The 23,354-nt window shown below is 38.1% G+C and overlaps 1 protein-coding gene across 3 annotated transcripts in view; it reads right to left on the bottom strand.

Annotated features, from left to right (window-relative positions):
• Positions 1-279: 279 nt before the first annotated feature.
• The window catches only part of CEP350 (centrosomal protein 350), a 144,779-nt gene continuing 121,704 nt past the window's right edge, over positions 280-23,354 (bottom strand). For all 3 annotated transcript variants that reach the window (XM_081225068.1, XM_081225070.1, XM_081225069.1), the window contains exons 35-38: positions 22,141-22,548; positions 21,894-22,040; positions 11,813-11,935; positions 280-4,166 (exon numbers count right to left, since the gene is read on the bottom strand). In XM_081225068.1, the coding sequence (XP_081081194.1) occupies positions 4,002-4,166; positions 11,813-11,935; positions 21,894-22,040; positions 22,141-22,548 (843 nt within the window). In that variant the 3' untranslated portion in view covers positions 280-4,001. The remainder of the gene's footprint in view (positions 4,167-11,812; positions 11,936-21,893; positions 22,041-22,140; positions 22,549-23,354) is intronic.

Raw genomic sequence — 23,354 nt, 5'->3', positions numbered from 1 at the left:
TCTGTCGTCTGCTCTGTCCGCTGCACTGGGCACAGTGCTCAGAACACGCAGGTGGGCGCAACGACTGGTGAAGGAGTGAGTTATGAACGTCAGGCTGCTCAGACGGACGTGGGGATGGGGATGGCATTTATGTGAACGGGTCCTGCGCGCAGCTCGTCTTTACGCTTTTGCTCGATCGTAAGTGCTCTGCCACCCAGTAACAGATCAGAAGTGAATGTTATGGAGACTAGCTTTCTAAACTTGGCTCAAAAGGTGAAAAAATGAACACCCGACATGAAATTAATTTACAAATCAGTTTATTTACACATTTTATCTTTTCTTAAAGTACATTTCAGTTAACAAATCTATTTACACAGGTGTACATGGGAACTCATCCCAGCTATTTTACAGATCATACTTACAAACCACACCCTAAGTCTTCTGTGCAAAGTTGCACTGGATGTGACTGTTGACTGAAAAAGGCCTGATGACCAGGCTATTTACACATACACAGTAAACGGGTTTGTTTTTCATGTCTGCACAATACAGTACACACAGGGAGGCGGGGCCTCCCAGGGAATGCTTTGCAATGTGTTTACCGAGAAGGCTTTGCAAAGTTCTGAAGGAAAAGCTATTAAATATAGGTTAATTAAAATGACAGTACCTCCTTTACATCAGTTTACATTTTTTCTTCACATTTTTATAATACAAAGATAGTTTATTGAATTGCTGCACAACCAGTTTAAGATGATTTGTAAACATGTAAATTTCTACAATCTGCATTAAACATCATTGTAGTTTCTATCATTTGCTCTTTGAATTAATGTTTTATTCACTAGTATTCTTAAGGTAGTAAAAGAAGATGTAAGTTTGAACTTCTTGCAGAAAAGTTATGAGTCTCTAACGCTGTGCGAGTACACACTTTATTCAAGTATTGCAAAAAGCTAAGGCCACTTTTTTTCAAGACAAGAAAGTGAACAAAATTGTTTCTATCAATAGGCCACAACACTCTTATGAGCGATGAAATCTCTTTTGAAAGGTAATTTCTCAGAGACCTGTAGTCACAGAAGGAACTTTCCTTTCTTTTACATAAAAGAAAAACAAATTACCTTCCTTATTAACTACTTTTGAGTTCTTCCCACTTTTCCCTAGAGTAAAAATTCCTGTTTAGACCTGAAGAGGGAATCTATACCCTGTACTTTTTTAACCCAGAGTGAAGTACCCTGGATAGCACAAATTATTTTGGACTCAGAAATAAATCTGAAGCCTATATGTTGGTTTACTGCTAAATTCTGATAGTGCTATTATTCTAAAAGATATTACTGCTGATGCAAAGATCTTTTTCTTAGAGGAATTATGAAGAAAGAGTGAAAGAGGATGGGAATGTGGGGAGAAGGAACAAAGATTACAAAGAAGGAATATTTAGATTCTTGGTTAAGAGGCAGAGCTTGATTAAAAAGATCCCAATATGGAACGAGTGGCTGGGTATCCATGTTTATCATTCCTAATGTTAACAATTAACCCCTTTTCAATTATACCCAAATAGTTAAAGCAATAAGAAATCTGCTAATTATAGATTCCTTTGTTTTCTGCTACCAAACTATGGATAATCATTTCTAGCAAAGAGTAAGACTGATCCATTCCTGCCTCTTTTATCTGGAACCCAGGATTCTCAAGATAGTAAAGACAGCTGGAGTATGTTAGGACTGCTACTGCCACATTCTTGGCAGCATTCTTACCAGGGAACTTTAAGTCCAGGTTGCTGATTCCATGGACTTATATCATTTTTTTCCTTTTTTGGAATCACAATGTCATAAAGAGTAAAGATAAACATTATTAAAAATTTATTTAGGTCCAAATAATGAGTATGTAGAAAAACAACCTATATTCCTATTATATTATTTTCATATTCATTTATAAAAAATTTACAGCAGCTGTAAAGTTTCAGTATCATAAGGACTATGTAATCCTACAAACAGCCAAAGGATGTAGACAAGATGTTTTTCCGTCTTCCAAATAACACAAACTGAAAAGAAAAGGCTTCGCTTTTCCTTGGCCACATGAAAATAATATCTCCACACTACTGGTTAATAACCCCAAGAAACCCTAGCTTCTCTTAGTCAATTTGCTCATTATGGCTACAAGACTAGAGCTCAACATCAAAAGCCTAGAAGAAATGATGGCAACATCAATCTGAGCATTTCCCGAGACCCAATCACAACATTTCAGTGCTTTCCTTATTTGTCAAGAGCTATCATACCAGTCATTGTGCAAAATGCAAGTATTCCAATGATTATTTCAATAAGTTTCTCATAATGACAAGATGGAACCGAAGAGGAATGGAAGTGTGCATAGTGAAACATTGGAGACGCAAAGGCAAGTTTGGAGGAAAGATGCAGAAATGAATGAACATGCACACTTAAAGATTATACCATCTTTGGGGTTTTCCTAACATATTTTGAAGTTATAACATTCCAGGATATTTGTAAGTATGAATCCAGTGGATGTCTTATATCATGCTTCTAATCAGGACCTACAATATTAAGGCATTTACATTCACGCCTAAGATTATCCACATTCTTCTAGATTACTTGAAGAAGGATAGGACTGATTCAGAGAAACCAGTCAAGAAGGCAGGGTACTGAGGTCCCAGGAGAGCATCACACATGCTCTAACGTAGCAGCTGGAGTCTATATATTTTTTTCAGATACAGGTAATAGTTGTGAGAAGCAATGCTGCAAGAGAGGCAGAATTGAATTTTACAGTGTCTTTAAATTATTTTACCCCATTCCTGCTACTGCAGGTGATCTTAGAAGAGCTCATCTTCTTTTTACTGAATTAAACTGCCTTCTTCAATATGTGTATGGGTTTGTTAAAACTGTAAGTTTCCTGTGCAAAGACTATGAACCATAGAAGCTTCAAGACAGAAGTTTAACTATTACAAGAAGAATCTTTCACTTCTGAATAGGGACATACATTTTCAACTTAATAATTTATCTTAAAATAAATTAAAAAAATGTTCTATAGCGTAAAACAAGCACACAAACAATAGACAATATCTTTTTGTCTTTGGTGCACACACTCTTTTCCTAAATCATTCAAGTAACAGCGTCTCTGACTTCTTGGGGAGATATGGGAGCTTAAAGTTTGAAGGCCAAAATGAATTATTTCCACTTCTGCCATGCCTCGATGCCTGAGATGGTCCTGAGGATCTGTGATTCTGGGAGCAGCTGGCAGAGGTTCAGAAGAAGTAAGAAAAGTGCAGGGGTAGACAAGGGGTGGAAGAACCAGCCCTGCACCAGTCCTGTGAGCCCAGTCTTCAGTTGGGGCACTTCTTTGTTTTCATGCTCACAGAGAAAAAACTAAGAATAATGCAAAAGTTTAAAATTCTTAGATGGTGCTCAGGAAGCAAGGCTACCACTGATGTCTGTTAACTTGAGAGTCCTGGTGCTGCTCAATTGCAATAATGGAAGAAAATGGTCTTCAAAACTAAATGAAATGAACTCCACAATGGGAAATAGGCACACATTACTAAACTTGCCTATCTGAAAGTAATTCAGGGTTTAATACTGTTTAGAGACTATAATGTCCATTTATGACTTTCATGGTACAAACCAAGATTACATTTCAAAAATGGTATGATGCACATCTATATACCTCTCTTGCTTGACTTCAGACTCAAGGAAGTACTACCCTAGTCTAAGCTAAGAGGTAAGTCTGGTGTTTTCAGCCCTCATCTGAGGCCCAGTAGGGATGCTAACAAGAGGTGTAGGATTATACTGTGTGTCAACATCAGACCCTGCCCACCAAAAACAACCAAGTATTCCAGTGGACAGTCTCTAAAGGCAAAGGCTGTAATACCAGATATACCTCATTGTCCCATGAACTCCAAACCAGTAGTCTTTAAGAACAGGTACAAGGTCCAGAAGCACTCTTGCTATGATGGAGATGGGGTGTGTATCAGGATGCAGAAAGGCCCAGGACTCATATTAGCACTCAGTGTTCGATTTATTTGCAAGATGTCACACAAGTAGCATTCTCCCCTGTTTTTCACTGATCTGATTCAGAACATCAACAGTATCTCTGATCAAGGTCTCAAAGATCCCATCAGCTAGCTGCATCTTCACACACAACTCATCCTCATCATAGTTTACCCACTGTGCCTCCTCCTCGTGGAGCTCCTGTACCTAGAATTTAGAAAACAGAAAGGTTAGAATAATCACTGTCACACAAAAGCTAGGAATCAATGATATTCACTAACTTTGCAACCCCATGCGTTGGACTACAACCCAAGGAAATAAGTCAGAGAAAAAAAGTTAATTTATATGATGATATCAATAGCCCTTTTAAAGCTGCAAGAAGTTTGAAAAAACTCAACTGTCGAATAAAAACTGGCTTCAAATCTGTCAACCTTGACAATATGCCAGTATTTTATAGACATTAAGGATTACAAGTATGTTGTCTCTGTCAACATAGAATGCGTAGAAGAATGCAAATGTTCAGACATATGGATTTACAATTATAAAATGCATACATCCAAAGACAATAGTAGATATGATTCTGGAGTATGTATATAAATGAGTAAAATTTCATATTCGTTGGAGTTTCTAGTTTTTTTGGCCACACTGCGCAGCTTGTGGGATCTTAGTTCCTTGGCCAGGGACTGAACCCAGGCCTCAGCAGTGAAAGTGCCAAATTCTAACCACTGGACTGCCAGGGAATTCCCCCCCACCCCCCATTTTTTTTGGTATTGGAGTATTCTTTAAATGTACTATTGCTTAAGTTTATTTTAAAAGTCACTGTTATATTATACTTTATATAAAATGCTCTTTTTGCATTTTCAGATTTGGGGATTCCTAAGGTAAACCAAAGGAATCAAATTAGAATGAACTGCCCAAGATGTTTTGCTTGTTTACAATAAATTTTTAAAAACTACTTATAAGAGACACATGTTAGACTTATTGTATGTAATGATATTGTGAGCGAGATGGGAGACCAGGTGGAGAAAGTAGATTGTAAACCCTGCTTTAGTCACAAATTCAGCAAAGTTAATTGCTGTGTCGAGGGTCTCTAACCAAAAGTCTAACTTGGCAAAAAGCCATGTGACAACAAGCTCCTAACTTGCACTTATCACAAGTTCCTCTTGAAAAAGGCAGCGGAAGTGAAGAGGGGAACCTGTGCTCTGATTTCTGGCACGAGGAAACGAGGAGACTCTTGGATGAGAGGCCACACCATTCTGGAGTGTGGGAGAGCAGTGCTGCCAGACATGCACCCTTGGTTAGGGTTGACAGGTATGTGGCAAGGCGGCTGCCGCATTCTTTCTCCTTGGTGAGGCTGCTTGAAGCCTATATAAAATATCCCTTCCTTTGTTCCCTAATGCATGCTCCCTGGACAGAAATACCACCAAAAAGGGTGATATGGTCAAATAAGTTTTAGCAATCTCCCTCTGGGAGTTTCACAATGTATATCAGTCTATTCTAAACAGAAGTCCACCAGTAGAGGAACTTGATTAATTCAGAGCTTCCTGTATGTATCTGGTCAAAGAATCAAATTGTGTGGCTATATAAGAAATATTATTAAGATACAAAGGAACTGGTGTTCTTCTCTTATGAACGATACCATAGGCAACAGCCTAATGCAACACTTCTCAACCTGGTGCTGAGGGAGAATCACATTCTGGAAAAGCTAATAATAAGTGTGTCCCCTATAAAAGATCTCTTATCTCCCATGAATTTGTTTATCTGTTCAAATAAAGTTGCATAGCTTTCCTTTTTCTAAGTTCTCTCAGCCTTATTACTAAATTTGTTCCTTGAACAATTTCCTATGCAATAATAAAATTTAGGAAACACTGTCCTAATGTCATCATTTTTGCCCTTACAGCAGGAACATATGCTCAGGACATTATCCATTATATCTCTCAGTGAAGCCGTGATGAGTCCGCACTGTGCCTCATCAGTATAGCAAAAGCTTTGCTCCTCTGTAAGAACAGAAATTATTTCCCTCCCAGCCAGTAAGAACATCGTGTTTTCCTTTTTTCTTTGGCCATCAGAAAGCACAAAGCCCAGTTTGCAACCTCAACTGTGGCAACTGAAAGATCTCACAACCTGCAAATATACCTCCATTTTCTTCTGGTTTTGGGAATCTATTCTATTCAATCACACACTTCCCTTGCTGCTGCTCCTTAATATGTATGTGTGTATGTATGTAAATTAATATGTATTATATATAAATAATTAAATTAAAAAGTCAGTCTAACTTTTTTTTTTTTTTTGGACAGGGTATTAGGCTGGTAGAAAAGAGAAAAGTGGTAAATAGAATGTGGCCAGATTTCAGCAAGCATATGTCCTTTCACCATACCCCTGTGAACAAGATGGTGAAATAGAGACAGGTCAGTTAGGTGGATGTGCACTTTTTTGGACTGAAGGACAAGACAACTATCAACCTGGAAGGAAGTTTCTGCCTGGAAGACTCAAGAGCTTTTTCCTCTGTGCTCCCAATCTATCTTGTTCATATTCCATCGTAGTAATTATCCCACAGAATTTTGTATTCTGTGCATCTGTTCTCCCGCTAGGCTGTGGGATTTCTTTTTATTTATAATTTCCCAGTGGCCAGGACAGTGCAAATAGAAGGTGTTAAATAAATATCTGGCATATCGTTTTTTAGGGAGTGTTTTATGGCTGTCTTTGGCTCTGCTGAGTTCATCATTTTTAGCAATGACCTAGATGAAGGCAGGTACCTCAATTTTAGAGCTGACGTGAAAGCTGGGAAACACAATAGCTATGTTAAAAGAAAGAACCTAAAAATGTGTTGATAAGCTTGGAATGATGGGCCAAATTTAACAAAAAGAAGGAATAAAATAAGGTCCTGTACTTGGATCAAAAAAATAACCACAAAAGCACAGGTTGAGATTTGGGTCTTAGAATTTTTCTAAGCTTTTGTGAGTCCCATGAGAATGGTATAGCTAAAAATAAAACGAACGTGATTATAAACTGCATTCATCAAAGGATAGTATCTAGAAAAAAGAAGGTTATGTGACTGTACTAATTAAGCAATAACACAAGATATTACAGGCATACCTCAGAGATATTGTGGGCTCACTTCCAGACCAGTGCAATAAAGCGAATATCGCAATAAAGCTAGTCACACAAATTTTTTGGTTTCTCAGTGCATGTGAAAGTTATGTTTACACAATACTGTAGCCTATTAAGTGTGCAACAGCATTATGTGTAAAAATCAATGTACATACCTTAATTAAAAAACACTTTATTGTTAAAAAATCTAACCGTTATCTGACAATGCAGGATTGCTACAAACCTTCAATTTGTTAAAACAAACAAACAAACAAAAACCCTGCAGTAGCTAGGAAGCACAATAAAGCAAAGTGCAATAAAATGAGGTATGCCTGTATATTGTCAATTCTGAGCAGTGTATTTAAGGAGGGACACTGACAAAGAGCTAAAGCTGATGAGGTTGAAAGGGGCTCAAAAAAATGCTATCAGACAACAGGAGAGAATATCAATGTTTAATAGGGAGAAAAAGACTGATGAAACATTACAGCCGCTTCAAAGGCATGTAGGAAGAATTAAAATTGTTATGTAAAGCCTTAAAGCTGTAAGAGCAAATTATAATTCATTACGTGAAAACCAATTTAGGCTTAATATGAGAAAGAACTTATCAACAGTAAGTAAAAACTCAGGAGCTGTTGAGTACCTTATCAGATCTTAAACTGTAAAGGAGATTCAATCATTAGCTAGGTAGTTTCACTGCAGGATTTGTCATTTTAAATGCAATTCTACCTACAGTAGGGAGATTTCCCAAGGCTACTGTATAAAAAGGATATACAAAGGTTGGTCTAATTACTTTTACTCATTCCACATCATATATACTTTGAGAAGACATCGCTAAAAATAGCCCATATTCTTAGCCAACTTAACATGTAAATTAATCAATATCTTTGTGAAGTGGTAAGGGGATAGTAAAGGAGAACTAGAGCCAAAAGAAGATTTCTCTTCTTTTTTGGCCAACAGAGGCCTTTAACACCTAAAAAATACATTCTTTGTATTTTACTCACCTCAAATAATGCCTAAAGACACACAGACTGATTAGGGACTTTCCTAGTCCAAGCAACAACAGCTAAATTATACATTTCTTAATCTGGAAAAAGCAACTGTTTATTATGAAATATTAAATATAATAGGTTATCATGTTAGAATTGTTTTAGAAGGGCAATTGATATTCAGTTTGAGGCCAACCCCTTCACTTGCATGGATGCCATCTGTGTCTATTCAGGAACACTGCTCCAGCAGTTCTCCTTTCTTCTCTGCATCATCACAATTTTTTCCTATCGGCATATCTCTTTCAAGCTACAAGAGCCCTTCTCTTGTTACCATTTCCCTCCATTTTTCTCTTCACAAAAAAACTCGTTTGAAGTGTCCAATTTTGCTCTCCTTAATTTGTCTTTCATTCTCTCTTGAAACCTACTCAAATCAAGCTTTTACCTTATCCATGCCACAAAAACTACCTGTATTGATGTTAAGATCAACAAAGACCTCCACATTGCTAAATCCAATGGTAAATTCTCAGTCGTTATCTTACTTGACCAATGAGCAGCACTTGACACAGGTAATTCATTTTTCCTCCTTGAAACACTTTCACCTGGCTTCCAGGACCTCACACTCTCCTGGTCCTACCCCATCGGCTGCTCCTTAGTCTCTGTTGGTTCCTCCTCACCTTCTTAACTCTCGAAACATTGGAATTTGTCAAGAAGCAGTCCTTGGACCTCCTCGCTATTGGTCTACACTCTCCTTCATGGCTTTGACTACCATCTATATGTTCACCACTCCCGAATTCACATCTCCAGCCTACCTCTCTTGCCTGAGCTCCAGGCTCATATATCTAATAGCCTACTCAGTATCTCCATTTGGATGTTTATTAGACATTTCAAATTTAATACATTCAAAACAGAACTCTTGATGTTCCTTCCAAAGCTGCTTCTCTCAGTCTTCCTCAAATCAGCAAAAGGCAATTCCCTTCCTCAGCGACTCACACCAACCCGATGGGGTTATTCTTAATACCTCTCTCTCTTATATTCCACATTCGATTTATCAGCAGTTCTGTTGTTCTATTTTGAAAACTGTTCTCACCATCTCCAATACCACCAAACTGGTCTTAGCCACTACTATCACTTGCCTGGATTATGACAATATACTCCTGGCCTCCTTACTCCCACCTTTGCTTCAGTCTATCCTCAACGCAGCAGCCAGAGGGGTCCTGTTAAAATGTAAGTCAAATCACCCCAGTATTCCCTTATTCCCTCTCTCTGTATCTACTTTTCTTACTTATCTGTCTCCTTAACTAGAGCAAAAGCTCCTTGAGTTTTGTCTGTTTTGTTACATAATTCTACAATGACTGCTATATTTCCACAAAAAATAAAATGGAATAAATTTAATAAAAAATGATATAAAATAAAGGAACATTTAAAAACAAGGAAAAACATCCACGTTTAATTAAGCAAAAACAATCAGAATACAAAAGAGACTATGATCCCAAATGATTAAAAAAAATTCTCAGTATAAAAAGAAACTCTAAGTCTATATATCAAAATAATTAAGAGTCATCTAGGTGATAAGGTTGTCATGATTATTTTCTTTTGACTAATCAGTATTTTAAATTTTCTAAAATGAGAATGATTATTTTAAAATAAATGATTTTTAAAACGCATTTTAAATTTCTATTTTTGAGACCCTTTTCTTTTGTATTAGTGGCAAAATTTTTGTTTTATGTGTCATGAAAATTGTTGTTTTAAATCTCAATCTCTCTAAAATGTACAAGCATTAGAATATCCAAATGCCAGAGGTGGCTAAATCTAATAGTAGGAAGGGTGACCAGTTTATTTAGCATTTCTTGTTAATAATTAACTCAAGTTGCTAACAGTATCATTTCACTAAACATTAAGAAGAGTGAACTCATGAAAAAAGTTACATAGGCCCAGGTATTTCAACTCACTCTCCAGCCACAATGACATTTCATTTCCATGCTCCTTCCCATTTCAAGTCTTTGCACGTGTAGTCTCCTCTCCCTGAATTGCTCTTCTCTCTATCACGGAACTCAGTTAATGCTTATTCATCTTTAAGGTCTCAGCTCAGCTGTCACTTCCTGACCATCCTCATCAGATCAGTTTCCTCCATATGCTTTTACAACAGCTCCCTATTCTTCTATTTTTATCATTTAATTTATAATTACACACTTGTATAAATTATATATTAATGGCTAGCTTCTGCCAGCAAACTGTAAATCCCTGAAGGCAGGGTCTATGTCTATTTTGCTTACTATTGTAACATCAGTCCTTAATTAGCACAATTCTTGACTAAATGCATGCACAGAGATGATTTATAGGGATTATGATCAATTCAACTGATAGTAGGGTAAATGAATGTCTCTTGATGTGCTTTTTTCTTTAATTCCTTAAAAAGTGGAAGAAGTAACATCTTGGTAATTAAAAATAACTCAAACTCTAAGCTATTGTAGAAATATGAGAGCAAGTCCACCTTGAGAGGCCAAGATCTATGAAGAACTAATTGGTTAAAGTCTTGGCTCTTACTTGCTGGGCAAGTCACTTAATATCTTTGAATCTAAACTTCCTCATTTGTAAAACAGAGTAACATTAGTCCATCCTACCTCATACAATTATTGTGAGGATCAAATAAGACATGAGAAAGAATGTTTAACAAATGTTTATCTAGTAAAGTTATTACTGAGTAAATGAAGCACTAGAAAGGTACATACTTGGGGAAAACTGATAAATTTAAGCATTGCAGTTTTTTTCATGATATGAATATAAATATAGATAAGATATAAAGTCCAGAGAGAACATATCTGGAAATAAACCTGAATCAATTAACATCTGAATTTCCTAAGGTCTGCTACTACTTAACATCTTAACATTCTTTTAGGGAAGAAAGAATAAAAGACCTTTTTTCCCCCTTCCTTTTTTCTTTTTTTTGGTGTTGTTGTTTGACAGGCATTTTTCTAATGCTAGAAAATATATTGCAAATTGGAATAAATCCTATTCAGATTAAGTTCTGGATAATAATGATGATGAAATAACAGCTAATATTTATTGAGTTATGTGCAGGGCACTGTTCTATACACATATATAAATACTCATTTAATTCTCTTAATAATTTTATCAGGTAGGTACTATTTTTTTTTTTTTTTTGTGGTACACGGGCCTCTCACTGTTGTGGCCTCTCCCATTGCGGAGAACAGGCTCCGGACATGCAGGCTCAGCGGCCACGGCTCACGGGCCTAGCCGCTTCGCAGCATGTGGGATCTTCCCGGACCGGGGCACGAACCCGCGTCCCCTGCATCGGCAGGCGGACTCTCAACCACTGCGCCACCAGGGAAGCCCCAGGTAGGTACTATTATATCATCTTCATTTTGCAGATAGGAAAATGCGGCACAAAGAGGTTAATCTGTCCAAGATTACACACCAAGTAAAGTGCCAGAACAGGGATTTAAACTCAGGTAGTCTGGCCCTAGTCTACACTGGTCTCTTCAATTCAGAACCTTAAGTTTGCTTCCACTCAACTTTTTATTTCTCAAGTTCTCCACACCCACAAAAATACTGTTAAGTTAAATATTCATCTACTGAATTTAAAAGAAAGCAATTTCCAAAACTGAGGGGCAGAAAGAAATGCAGCAAACGAGGGCTTTAAGAATTTACTGTCATAGACTTAAGATCAATTATATTCCCTTTCCTTTTAAAATCTAACTACATTCTGATTTTGGAAAAGATGGCCAAAATAAAAATAGTTCAGTTTTATACACTGACCAGGATATGATCCACTCGGTCTCTTTTCTTTCTTCCAAATTTCATCATTTTCTGCCAATCTGTTTTGTGGTTTGGCTCCTTTTTAAGACTGAACAGCTTGAGTACTTCGGTTGCTATGAAGTTCTGTGAAAATAAGTGAAATGAATGAAACACAAACAACAAAGTTCTTGAGATTTAGTGCTTATAATGCAGTAAACAGATTTTTGTTAAGAATACAGTATTTATAAAAAAATCATACAAACTTCTTCCACTTACAATTCCACTTAGCAATTTGAAGAGAAAAGCATTCCCAAATGCTCAGACTTTATTCACTTAAAGAATTTTTGTTTCTACACAACATAAAAAAAAAAAGTAAAACCCATTAATGAATCTGCAAAGAAAAATCACTTTAGAATCCCCTCTACCCAAAAACCACCATTAGCTAACTTCAAGCTGGCAAAACTACAAAAGAAAGTATAAAAGAAATCTCTGAACCTGAAACATGAGCAAAGTACAAGGCTTTGGCTGGGATAGCTTATTTTGAAGCACCAAGTTTCGAATATGTTACATTAAAAAATTATTAATCAACACTTCAGTATGAGAAGCATGGTAATTTCACTGCTAACAATATTTGAACTATCACCCCTAAAAGAAACTTCACAAAATGCTATAGCAATATTAAAATTGGAAGGCAGCATCATTGTGTGTTATAATGATGTATGCATTCTGATGAATGCTGGTATATATTATGTACCTTGTCTTATTTCAATGTATTTGTTCTTTGTTATTAATAAAATAATGGGTTATTACTTTTTATGGTTCTTCTATTAAAAAAAGTCTTAATAGGGGAAACAACACATTTATGAATTAGAATCATTTGAGAGATTCTCAAACTACCAATGTCCTCCAAACCACACCACTCCCCACCTACACACACACACACACACACACACACGCATTCAAGGATGTATCAACTGCTGAGGGCTGAAAGGAATGAAGTGCACCAGTGTTTTGAAAAAGCTCCTTAGGTGGTTCTGATGCTCCATTCCTCAAAGTTGAAAATCATTTTAAAAGTTGTTTTTTTAAAATCTATCAAGTCAATCTTTGAAAACTTTTTTTTTCCTGCTTACTTTACTCTAAGCAAGGGTCAGCAAACTTCTTCTGTGAAGGACCAGACTGTAACTATTTCAGGCTTTGTGGGCCATATGGTCTCTGTTGCAACTACTCAACTCTGTTGGTGTAGTAGGAAAGTAGCCATGGAAAATATATAAGTAACTAGGTGTGGCTATGGTCCAATACAACTTTATTTTTAAAAACATGTGGTGGGCTGGATTTGGCCTGTGGGCTCTAGTTTGCCTACCCTCGATGTAAGCATACATTATATCTCATAAATGTCTGCTGGTATTCTGTCAGTACAAAATACTTCTAAAAGCTTTCTATAGTTAAGACTGTATTATATATTTCAAAGTTGCTAACAGAGGAGATCTTAAAAGCTCCCACCACAAGAAAAAAAAACAACTGTAACCATCGTATGTGTGGTGATGGATGTTAACCAGATTTACTGTGATGCTCTTTTCACAATATATACAAAGATCGAATCCTGAAACTAATGTTACATGTCAATTATATCTCAAGAAAAAAAAGATTAAATTGCTTAGACAATGCCTCCCCTCACGTTATATACCAGAATAATGTATATGTTCCTTTAATGTATTTTGAAAGTCCACATATACTACTGGATGATATAAGAAAATATATCAGTAAGATAAGTAATTGGAGGTATATTCTCTGGGGGGAAAAAAAGCTTCTTATGATCAAATAAGTTTGAGAATCATAACTCTAGAGTCTTGCTACTCAAAATGATCCTAGGATCAGCAACATCAGCATCACTTGGAAGCTTGTTAGAAATGCAGAATTTTCAGTCCTACTCCAGATCTACTCAGTAAGGAATCTGCATTTTACCAAAATCCCCAGATGACTCAGATGCACATTAAAGTTTGCGAGGCACTGCAATGAAAATATAACCTTTGCTATATTTTAAAAATAGCTGAATAGGCAGAGAGATTTCCACCAGTGTGACTTTTTTTTTTACATCTTTACTGGAGTATAATTGCTTTACAATGGTGTGTTAGTTTCTGCGTTACAACAAAGTGAATCAGTTATACACATACATATGTTCCAATATCTCTTCCCTCTTGTGTCTCCCTCCCACCCTCCCTATACCACCCCTCTAGGTGGTCACAAAGCACCGAGCTGATCTCCCTGTGCTATGCGGCTACTTCCCACTAGCTATCTATTTTACGTTTGGTAGCGTATATATGTCCATGCCACTCTCTCGCTTTGTCACAGCTTACCCTTCCCCCTCCCCATATCCTCAAGTCCATTCTCTAGTAGGTCTGTGTCTTTATTCCTGTCTTACCCCTAGGTTCTTCATGACATTTTTTTGTTCTTAAATTCCACATATATGTGTTAGCATACGGTATTTGTCTTTCTCTTTCTGACTTACTTCACTCTGTATGACAGACTCTAGGTCCATCCACCTCATTACAAATAGCTCAATTTTGTTTCTTTTTATGGCTGAGTAATATTCCATTGTATATATGTGCCACATCTTCTTTATCCATTCATCCAATGATGGACACTTAGGTTGTTTCCATCTCCTGGCTATTGTAAATAGAGCTGCAATGAACATTTTGGTACATGACTCTTTTTGAATTATGGTTTTCTCAGGGTATATGCCCAGTAGTGGGATTGCTGGGTCGTATGGTAGCTCTACTTGTAGTTTTTTTAAGGAACCTCCATACTGTTCTCCATAGTGGCTGTACCAATTCACATTCCCACCAGCAGTGCAAGAGTGTTCCCTTTTCTCCACACCCTCTCCAGCATTTATTGTTTCTAGATTTTTTGATGATGGCCAATCTGACTGGTGTGAGATGATATCTCATTGTAGTTTTGATTTGCATTTCTCTAATGATTAATGATATTGAGCATTCTTCCATGTGTTTGTTGGCAGTCTGTATATCTTCTTTGGAGAAATGTCTATTTAGGTCTTCTGCCCATTTTTGGACTGGGTTGTTTGTTTTTTTGTTATTGAGCTGCATGAGCTGCTTGTAAATTTTGGAGATTAATCCTTTGTCAGTTGCTTCATTTGCAAATATTTTCTCCCATTCTGAGGGTTGTCTTTTGGTCTTGTTTATGGTTTCCTTTGCTGTGCAAAAGCTTTGAAGTTTCATTAGGTCCCATTTGTTTATTTTTGTTTTGTATTTCCATTTCTCTAGGAGGTGGGTCAAAAGGATCTTGCTGTGATTTATGTCATAGAGTGTTCTGCCTATGTTTTCCTCTACGAGTTTGATCGTTTCTGGCCTTACACTTAGGTCTTTAATCCATTTTGAGCTTATTTTTGTGTATGGTGTTAGGGAGTGATCTAATCTCATACTTTTACATGTCCCTGTCCAGTTTTCCCAGCACCACTTACTGAAGAGGCTGTCTTTTCTCCATTGTATATTCTTGCCTCCTTTATCAAAGATACAGTGACCATATGTGCTTGTATTTATCTCTGGGCTTTCTATCCTGTTCCATTGATCTATATTTCTGTTTTTGTGCCAGTATCATACTGTCTTGATTACTGTAGCTTTGTAGTATAGTCCGAAGTCAGGGAGGCTGATCCCTTCAGCTCCGTTTTTTGTTCTCAAGATTGTTTTGGCTATTCGGGGTCTTTTGTGTTTCCATACAAATTGTGAAATTTTTGTTCTAGTTCTGTGAAAAATGCCAGTGGTAGTTTGCTAGGGATTGCATTGAATCTGTAGATTGATTTGGGTAGTAGAGTCAGTTTCACAATGTTGATTCTTCCAATCCAAGAATATGGTACATCTCTCCATCTATTTGTATCATCCTTAATTTCTTTCATCAGTGTCTTATAATTTTCTGTATACAGGTCTTTTGTCTCCTTAGGTAGGTTTATTCCTAGCTATTTTATTCTTTTTGTTGCAGTGGTAAATGGGAGTGTTTTCTTGATTTCACTTTCAGATTTTTCATCATTAGTTATAGGAATGCCAGAGACTTCTGTGCACTAATTTTGTATCCTGCTACTTTACCAAATTCATTGATTAGCTCTAGTAGTTTTCTGGTAGCATCTTTAGGATTCTCTATGTATAGTATCATGTCATCTGCAAACAGTGACAGCTTTACTTTTTCTTTTCCGATTTGGATTCCTTTTATTTCCTTTTCTTCTCTGATTGCTGTGGCTAAAACTTCCAAAACTAGGTTGAATAAGAGAGGTGAGAGTGGGCAACCTTGTCTTGTTCCTGATCTTAGTGGAAATGGTTTCAGTTTTTCACCATTGAGGATGATGTTGGCTGTGGGTTTGTCATATATGGCCTTTATTACGTTGAGGAAAGTTCCCTCTATGCCTACCTTCTGGAGGGTTTTTATCATAAATGGGTGTTGAATTTTGTCAAAAGCTTTCTCTGCATCTACTGAGATGACCACATGGTTTTTTTCCTTCAATTTGATAATATGGTGTATCACATTGATTGATTTGCATATATTGAAGAATCCTTGCATTCTTGGAATAAACCCCACTTGATCATGGTGTATGATCCTTTTAATGTGCTGTTGGATTCTGTTTGCTAGTATTTTGTTGAGGATTTTTGCATCTATGTTCATCAGTGATATTGGCCTGTAGTTTTCTTTCTTTGTGACATCCTTGTCTGGTTTTGGTATCAGGGTGATGGTGGCCTCATAGAATGAGTTTGGGAGTGTTCCTCCCTCTGTTATATTTTGGAAGAGTTTGAGAAGGGTAGGTGTTAGCTCTAAATGTTTGATAGAACTCGCCTGTGAAGCCATCTGGTCCTGGGCTTTTGTTTGTTGGAAGATTTTTAATCACAGTTTCAATTTCAGTGCTTGTGAAGGGTCTGTTCGTATTTTCTATTTCTTCCTGATTCAGTCTTGGCAGGTTGTGCATTTCTAAGAGTTTGTCCATTTCTTCCAGGTTGTCCATTTTATTGGCATAGAGTTGCTTGTAGTAATCTCTCATGATCTTTTGTATTTCTGCAGTGTCAGTTGTTACTTCTCCTTTTTCATTTCTAATTCTATTGATTTGAGTCTTCTTCCTTTTTTTCTTGATGGGTCTGGCTAATGGTTTATCAATTTTGTTTATCTTCTCAAAGAACCAGTTTTTAGTTTTATTGATCTTTGCTATCATTTCCTTCATTTCTTTTTATTTCTGATCTGATCTTTATGATTTCTTTCCTTCTGCTAAATTTGGGGTTTTTTTGTTCTTCTTTCTCTAATTGCTTTAGGTGCAAGGTTAGGTTGTTTATTCGAGATGTTTTCTGTTCCTTTTTTTTTTTTTTGCCGTACACGGGCCTCTCACTGCTGTGGCCTCTCCTGTCGCGGAGCACAGGCTCCAGACGCGCAGGCTCAGCGGCCATGGCTCACGGGCCCAGCCACTCCACAGCATGTGTGATCCTCCCGGACCGGGGCACAAACCCGTGTCCCCTGCATCAGCAGGCAGACTCTCAACCACCGCGCCACCAGGGAAGCCCTCCTGTTTCTTAAGGTGGGATTGTATTGCTATAAACTTCCCTCTTAGAACTGCTTTTGCTGCATCCCATAGGTTTTGGGTCGTCGTGTCTCCATTATCATTTGTTTCTAGGTATTTTTTGATTTCCTCTTTGATTTCTTCAGTGATCACTTCGTTGTTAAGTAGTGTATTGTTTAGCCTCCATGTGTTTGTATTTTTTACAGATCTTTTCCTGTAATCGATATCTAGTCTCTTAGCACTGTGGTTGGAAAAGATACTTGATACAATTTCAATTTTCTTAAATTTACCAAGGCTTGATTTGTGACCCAAGATATGATCTAACCTGGACAATGTTCCAGGAGCACTTGAGAAAAATGTGTATTCTGTTGTTTTTGGATGGAATGTCCTATAAATATCAAGTAAGTCCATCTTGTTTAATGTATCATTTAAAGTTTGTGTTTCCTTATTTATTTTCATTTTGGATGATCTGTCCATTGGTGAAAGTGGGGTGTTAAAGTCCCCTACTATGAATGTGTTACTGTGGATTTCCCCTTTTATGGCTGTTAGTATTTGCCTTATGTATTGAGGTGCTCCTATGTTAGGTGCATAAATATTTACAATTGTTATAGCTTCTTCTTGGATCGATCCCTTGATCATTATGTAGTGTCTTTGTCTCTTCTAATAGTCTTTATTTTAAAGTCTATTTTGTCTGATATGAGAATTGCTATTCCAGCTTTCTTTTGGTTTCCATTTGCATGGAATATCTTTTTCCATCCCCTCACTTTCAGTCTGTATGTGTCCCTAGGTCTGAAGTGGGTCTCTTGTAGACAGCATATATATGGGTCTTGTTTTTGTATCCATTCAGCCAGTCTGTGTCTTTTGGTGGGAGCATTTAATCCATTTACATTTAAGGTAATTATCGATATGTATGTTCCTATTCCCATTTTCTTAATTGTTTTGGGTTTTTTATTATAGGCCTTTTCCTTCTCTTGTGTTTCTTGCCTAGAGAAGATCCTTTAGCATTTGTTGTAGAGCTGGTTTCGTGGTGCTGCAATCTCTCAGCTTTTGCTTGTCTGTAAAGGTTTTAATTTCTCCATCAAATCTGAATGAGATCCTTGCTGGGTAATCTTGGTTGTAGGTTTTTCTCCTTCATCACTTTAAATATGTCCTGCCAGTCCCTTCTGGCTTGCAGGGTTTCTGCTGAAAGATCAGCTGTTAACCTTATGGGGATTCCTTTGTGTGTTATTTGTTGTTTTTCCCTTGCTGCTTTTAATATGTTTTCTTTGTATTTAATTTTTGACAGTTTGATTAATATGTGTCTTGGCGTGTTTCTCCTTGGATTTATCCTGTATGGGACTCTCTGTGCTTCCTGGACTTGATTAACTATTTCCTTTCCCATATTAGGGAAGTTTTCAACTATAATCTCTTCAAATATTTTCTCAGTCCCTTTCTTTTTCTCTTCTTCTTCTGGAACCCCTATAATTCGAATGTTGGTGCGTTTAATGTTGTCCCTGAGGTCTCTGAGACTGTCCTCAGTTCTTTTCATTCTTTTTTCTTTATTCTGCTCTGCAGTAGTTGTTTCCACTATTTCATCTTGCAGGTCACTTATCTGTTCTTCTGCCTCAGTTATTGTGCTATTGATCCCATCTAGAGTATTTTTAATTTCATTTATTGTGTTGTTCATCGTTGCCTGTTTCATCTTTAGTTCTTCTAGGTCCTTGTTAAATGTTTCTTGCATTTTCTCTATTCTATTTCCAAGATTTTGGATCATCTTTACTATCATTATTCTGAATTCTTTTTCAGGTAGACTGCCTATTACCTCTTCATTTGTTAGGTCTGGTGGGTTTTTATCTTGCTCCTTCATCTGCTGTGTGTTTTTCTGTCTTCTCATTTTACTTATCTTACTGTGTTTGGGGTCTCCTTTTTGCAGGCTGCAGGTTCATAGTTCCCGTTGTTTTTGTTGTCTGTCCCCAGTGGCTAAGGTTGGTTCAGGGGGTTGTGTAGGCTTCCTGGTGGAGGGGACTAGTGCCTGTGTTCTGGTGGATGAGGCTGTATCTTGTCTTTCTGGTGGCCAGGTCCACATCTGGTGGTGTGCTTTGGGGTGTCTGTGGCCTTATTATGATTTTAGGCAGTTGCTCTGCTAATGGGTGGGGTTGTGTTCCTGTTTTGCTAGTTGTTTGGCATAGGGTGCCCAGCACTGTAGTTTGCTGGTCGTTGAGTGAAGCTGGGTGTTGGTGTTGAGATGGAGATCTCTGGGAGATTTTCACCATTTGATATTATGTGGAGCTGGGAGGTCTCTTGTGGTCCAGTGTCCTGAAGTTGGCTCTCCCACCTCAGAGGCACAGCACTGACTCCTGGCTGCAGCACCAAGAGCCCTTCATCCACACGGCTCAGAATAAAAGGGAGAAAAAGAGAAAAGAAAGAAAGAAAGGAAGGAAGGAAAGAAAGAAAGGAAGAAAGAGAGAAAGAGAGAAAGAGAAAAAGAGAGAAGAGAGAGAGAGTGAGAGAGGGAGAAAGAAAGAGAAAAAGAAGGAGAGAAGGAGAGAAAGGGAGAAAGGGAGGAAGGGAGGAAGAGGATAAAAGAAAATAAAGTAAGGTAAAATAAAGTTATTAAAATAAAAAAATAATTATTAAGAAAAAAAAAATTTTTTAAAGGGAAAAAAAAGGACGGATAGAACCCTAGGACAAATGGTGAAAGCAAAGCTATACAGACAAAATCTCACACAGAAGCATACACACACACTCACAAAAAGAGGAAAAGGGGGAAAAAAATAAATCTTGCTCTCAAAGTCCACCTCCTTAATTTGGGATGATTCGTTGTTTATTCAGGTATTCCACAGATGCAGGGTACATCAAGTTGATTGTGGAGATTTAATCCGCTGCTCCAGAGGCTGCTGGGAGAGATTTCCCTTTCTCTTCTTTGTTCGCACAGCTCCCGGGGTTCAGCTTTGGATTTGGCCCCGCCTCTGCGTGTAGGTCACCGGAGGGCATCTGTTCTTCGCTCAGACAGGACGGGGTTAAAGGAGCCGCTGATTTGGGGGCTCAGGCTCACTCAGCCTGGGGGGAGGGAGGGGTACGGAGTGCGGGGCGAGCCTGCGGCGGCAGAGGCCAACGTGATGTTGCACCAGCCTGAGGCACACTGTGCGTTCTCCCAGGGAAGTTGTCCCTGGATCCCGGGGCCCTGGCAGTGGCGGGCTGCACAGGCTCCCCAGAAGGGAGGTATGGAGAGTGACCTATGCTCGCACACAGGCTTCTTGGTGGCAGCAGCAGCAGCCTTAGCGTCTCATGCCCGTCTCTGGGGTCTGCGCTGTTAGCCATGGCTCACGTCCATCTCTGGAGCTCCTTTAAGCAGCGCTCTTAATCCCCTCTCCTTGCGCACCAGGAAACAAAGAGGGAAGAAAAAGTCTCTTGCCTCTTTGGCAGGTCCAGACTTTTTCACGGACTCCCTCCCGGCTAGCCGTGGTGCACTAACCCCTTCAGGCTGTGTTCACACTGCCAGTCCTCTCCCTGCGCTCTGACCAAAGCCCAAGCCTCAGCTCCCAGCCCCGCCCACCCCGGTGGGTGAGCAGACAAGCTTCTCAGGCTGGTTAGTGCTGGTTGGCATCGATCCTCTGTGTGGGAATCTCTCCGCTTTGTCCTCCGCACCCCTGTGGCTGCACTCTCCTCCGCGGTTCCGAAGCATCCCCCCTCCGCCACCTGCAGTCTCCGCCCACGAAGGGGCTTCTAGTGTGTGGAAACCTTTCCTCCTTCACAGCTCCCTCCCACTGGTGCAGGTCCCATCCCTACTCTTTTGTCTCTGTTTATTCTTTTTTCTTTTGCCCTACCCAGGTACGTGGGAGTTTCTTGCCTTTTGGGAGGTCTGAGGTCTTCTGCCAGCGTTCAGTAGGTGTTCTGTAGGAGTTGTTCCACGTGTAGATGTATTTCTGATGTATCTGTGGGGAGGAAGGTGATCTCCGCGTCTTACTCTTCCACCATCTTCCCCCTCTCTCCACCAATGTGATTTTAAAGTTGGTTTGTTGAGAGTCCTTGTAGCTTCAGGGCACTTAATCTTTTCAGGGGCTTCTTAGACAACAAGCAATACTTTTTGTATATCACATTACTCTCCCACATATTTCAAAACTACATAACCAATTTGAAACCTCCAAAATCAAAGATGGAAAGTTAACATCTACGTGTCTAGGGTTGGCATGTTTGATATATGACATGTTTTCATGTACTTTTAGAATATTATATCTATCTCTAAGTCATTAAAAACTCACCTAAAACTCATATGAATTGCAATAATTTATCTCCCTGAATATTTGATTTTTTTTCTTAAATATTATAATATATATATATATATTTGTTCTGCAAAAAATTGAGGATTTGGGATTCCCTCTCACCCTCATCCCTCTACTGCTCATGGACTGAATGAATCAACAAATATTTACTGAATAGCTACTATGGGACAGGCCTTGAGGACAGAATGGTGAATAATATAGAAGATAATAATAATAATACTTGCTTTTATGACATTTACAGATCTGTACAAATGAACAGCAAATCAAAAAAGGAGATACTCTACAGTTTGCAGTTTACCTTGATTTCATCAAGGTTATTTGGATTTTTCACTCGTCGGAAATAACTAGAGTTGATTCTACATGGCTTCATCCAGACAGGTTGATTCAAGTTGGGATCCTCGGCAAATATTTCCTCAAAAATCTCTTTTGTTAAATCAAAAACCGCCTTGATAGAGAAAAATAAACAAATTAAAATGGTTAAGAATCCAAATTTCAGACAACAGAGTGAAGTTTAAAAATTAGAATTATCCTTCCATGTTACATACCTGTTTGTACACCCTTTTACTAGTGCTTTCTATATCTAGACCCTTACTGGAACAGCCAAGCAGTTTTGTAGGAATACTGATGCTGTGAAGATCATGACCTAATTCTTTCCAGTTCCAAAGTTCTTCTGCTGCATTATGTACAAGAATTTCTACTTCTTCTGCAGTATGTGGGACTGCCAATAATGTTTCACATGGCTTTTGTGGAGCTCCCTTAGGTTCTGCCATTAGAGGTACAATTGTTTCTTCTGCCTTATTCTTTTGTATCTTGTGAGAAGAGCTCAAACCGAAGTCTTCATCAAACCAGTCTTGATCATCTCCTAACACGCTCAGGAACTCCCGGCTAATCTCAAGTTCAGCAAGTCTCTTAGCAAGCTCTTCCTGCCCACTGGCACCAAATACTGGACTCTCCTACAGAAATGGAACCATTCAAACAGAGCACCATTTAGTAACCTCAGATCACTTAACAAGTTTGGGTTTTTGTTTTTTTTTTTTAAGACAAAGCAAATATATTATTTGTATATTTACTATTTCTCTATAAATAAGCAAGACAGAAACAATATGGTGGCTACTAATGAACAATTTAAGAAAAAACTATCCTGTTTCCTGTAATTCTGCTCACATAAGCCTTACAACTGATTTTAATAAAATGTTTATTAATCAGTTTTTCCTTTCTGTTTCATCATTATTCTGTTTCTGAAGAACTGTTCTGCTTCTGAGATATGGAAATGAGATATAAAATTCTCACCTTTGGTGATTATCTAGCTCAAGTTACTCAAAATCATTACTGCTGTTCAACTGTCCATGGGCAACCTAAATAAGTTGATGGTCTGAGAATATGTCATAATGGATACATTTCAGTTTTACCAGAATCAACATCACAACTGGTAATTTCTGCAAGGCAACTATGACTGAGTAGATACGTGAACAAATAATTTCATAGCCAAAAAAGAACTGGGTTGAGAACCAATGGAGATCTCCACGGAATAAATTTATTCAGTGAATCCAGAAGGGAATCTAATCTGTGGACAGTATACAGGGGTTTCAACCCAGCATAAACCTGCCAGTGTTTGTGACAACTCTACAGTGACCACTCATAACATAATAGAGGACAATTATACTTCAGACAGAAAAACAGCTACATGGCCTTTACAAACTAGTGAAGTGATCTTTATTTAACAAACAACACATCACCAAAAAACCTATCAGGAGCTACA

The sequence above is a fragment of the Mesoplodon bidens genome (assembly GCF_964165515.1).
Source record: "Mesoplodon bidens genome assembly, chromosome: 2".
NCBI lineage: Eukaryota > Metazoa > Chordata > Mammalia > Artiodactyla > Ziphiidae > Mesoplodon > Mesoplodon bidens.
The sequence above is the reverse complement of the archived record's forward strand: the minus strand, read 5'-3'. Positions and strand labels throughout refer to the sequence as shown.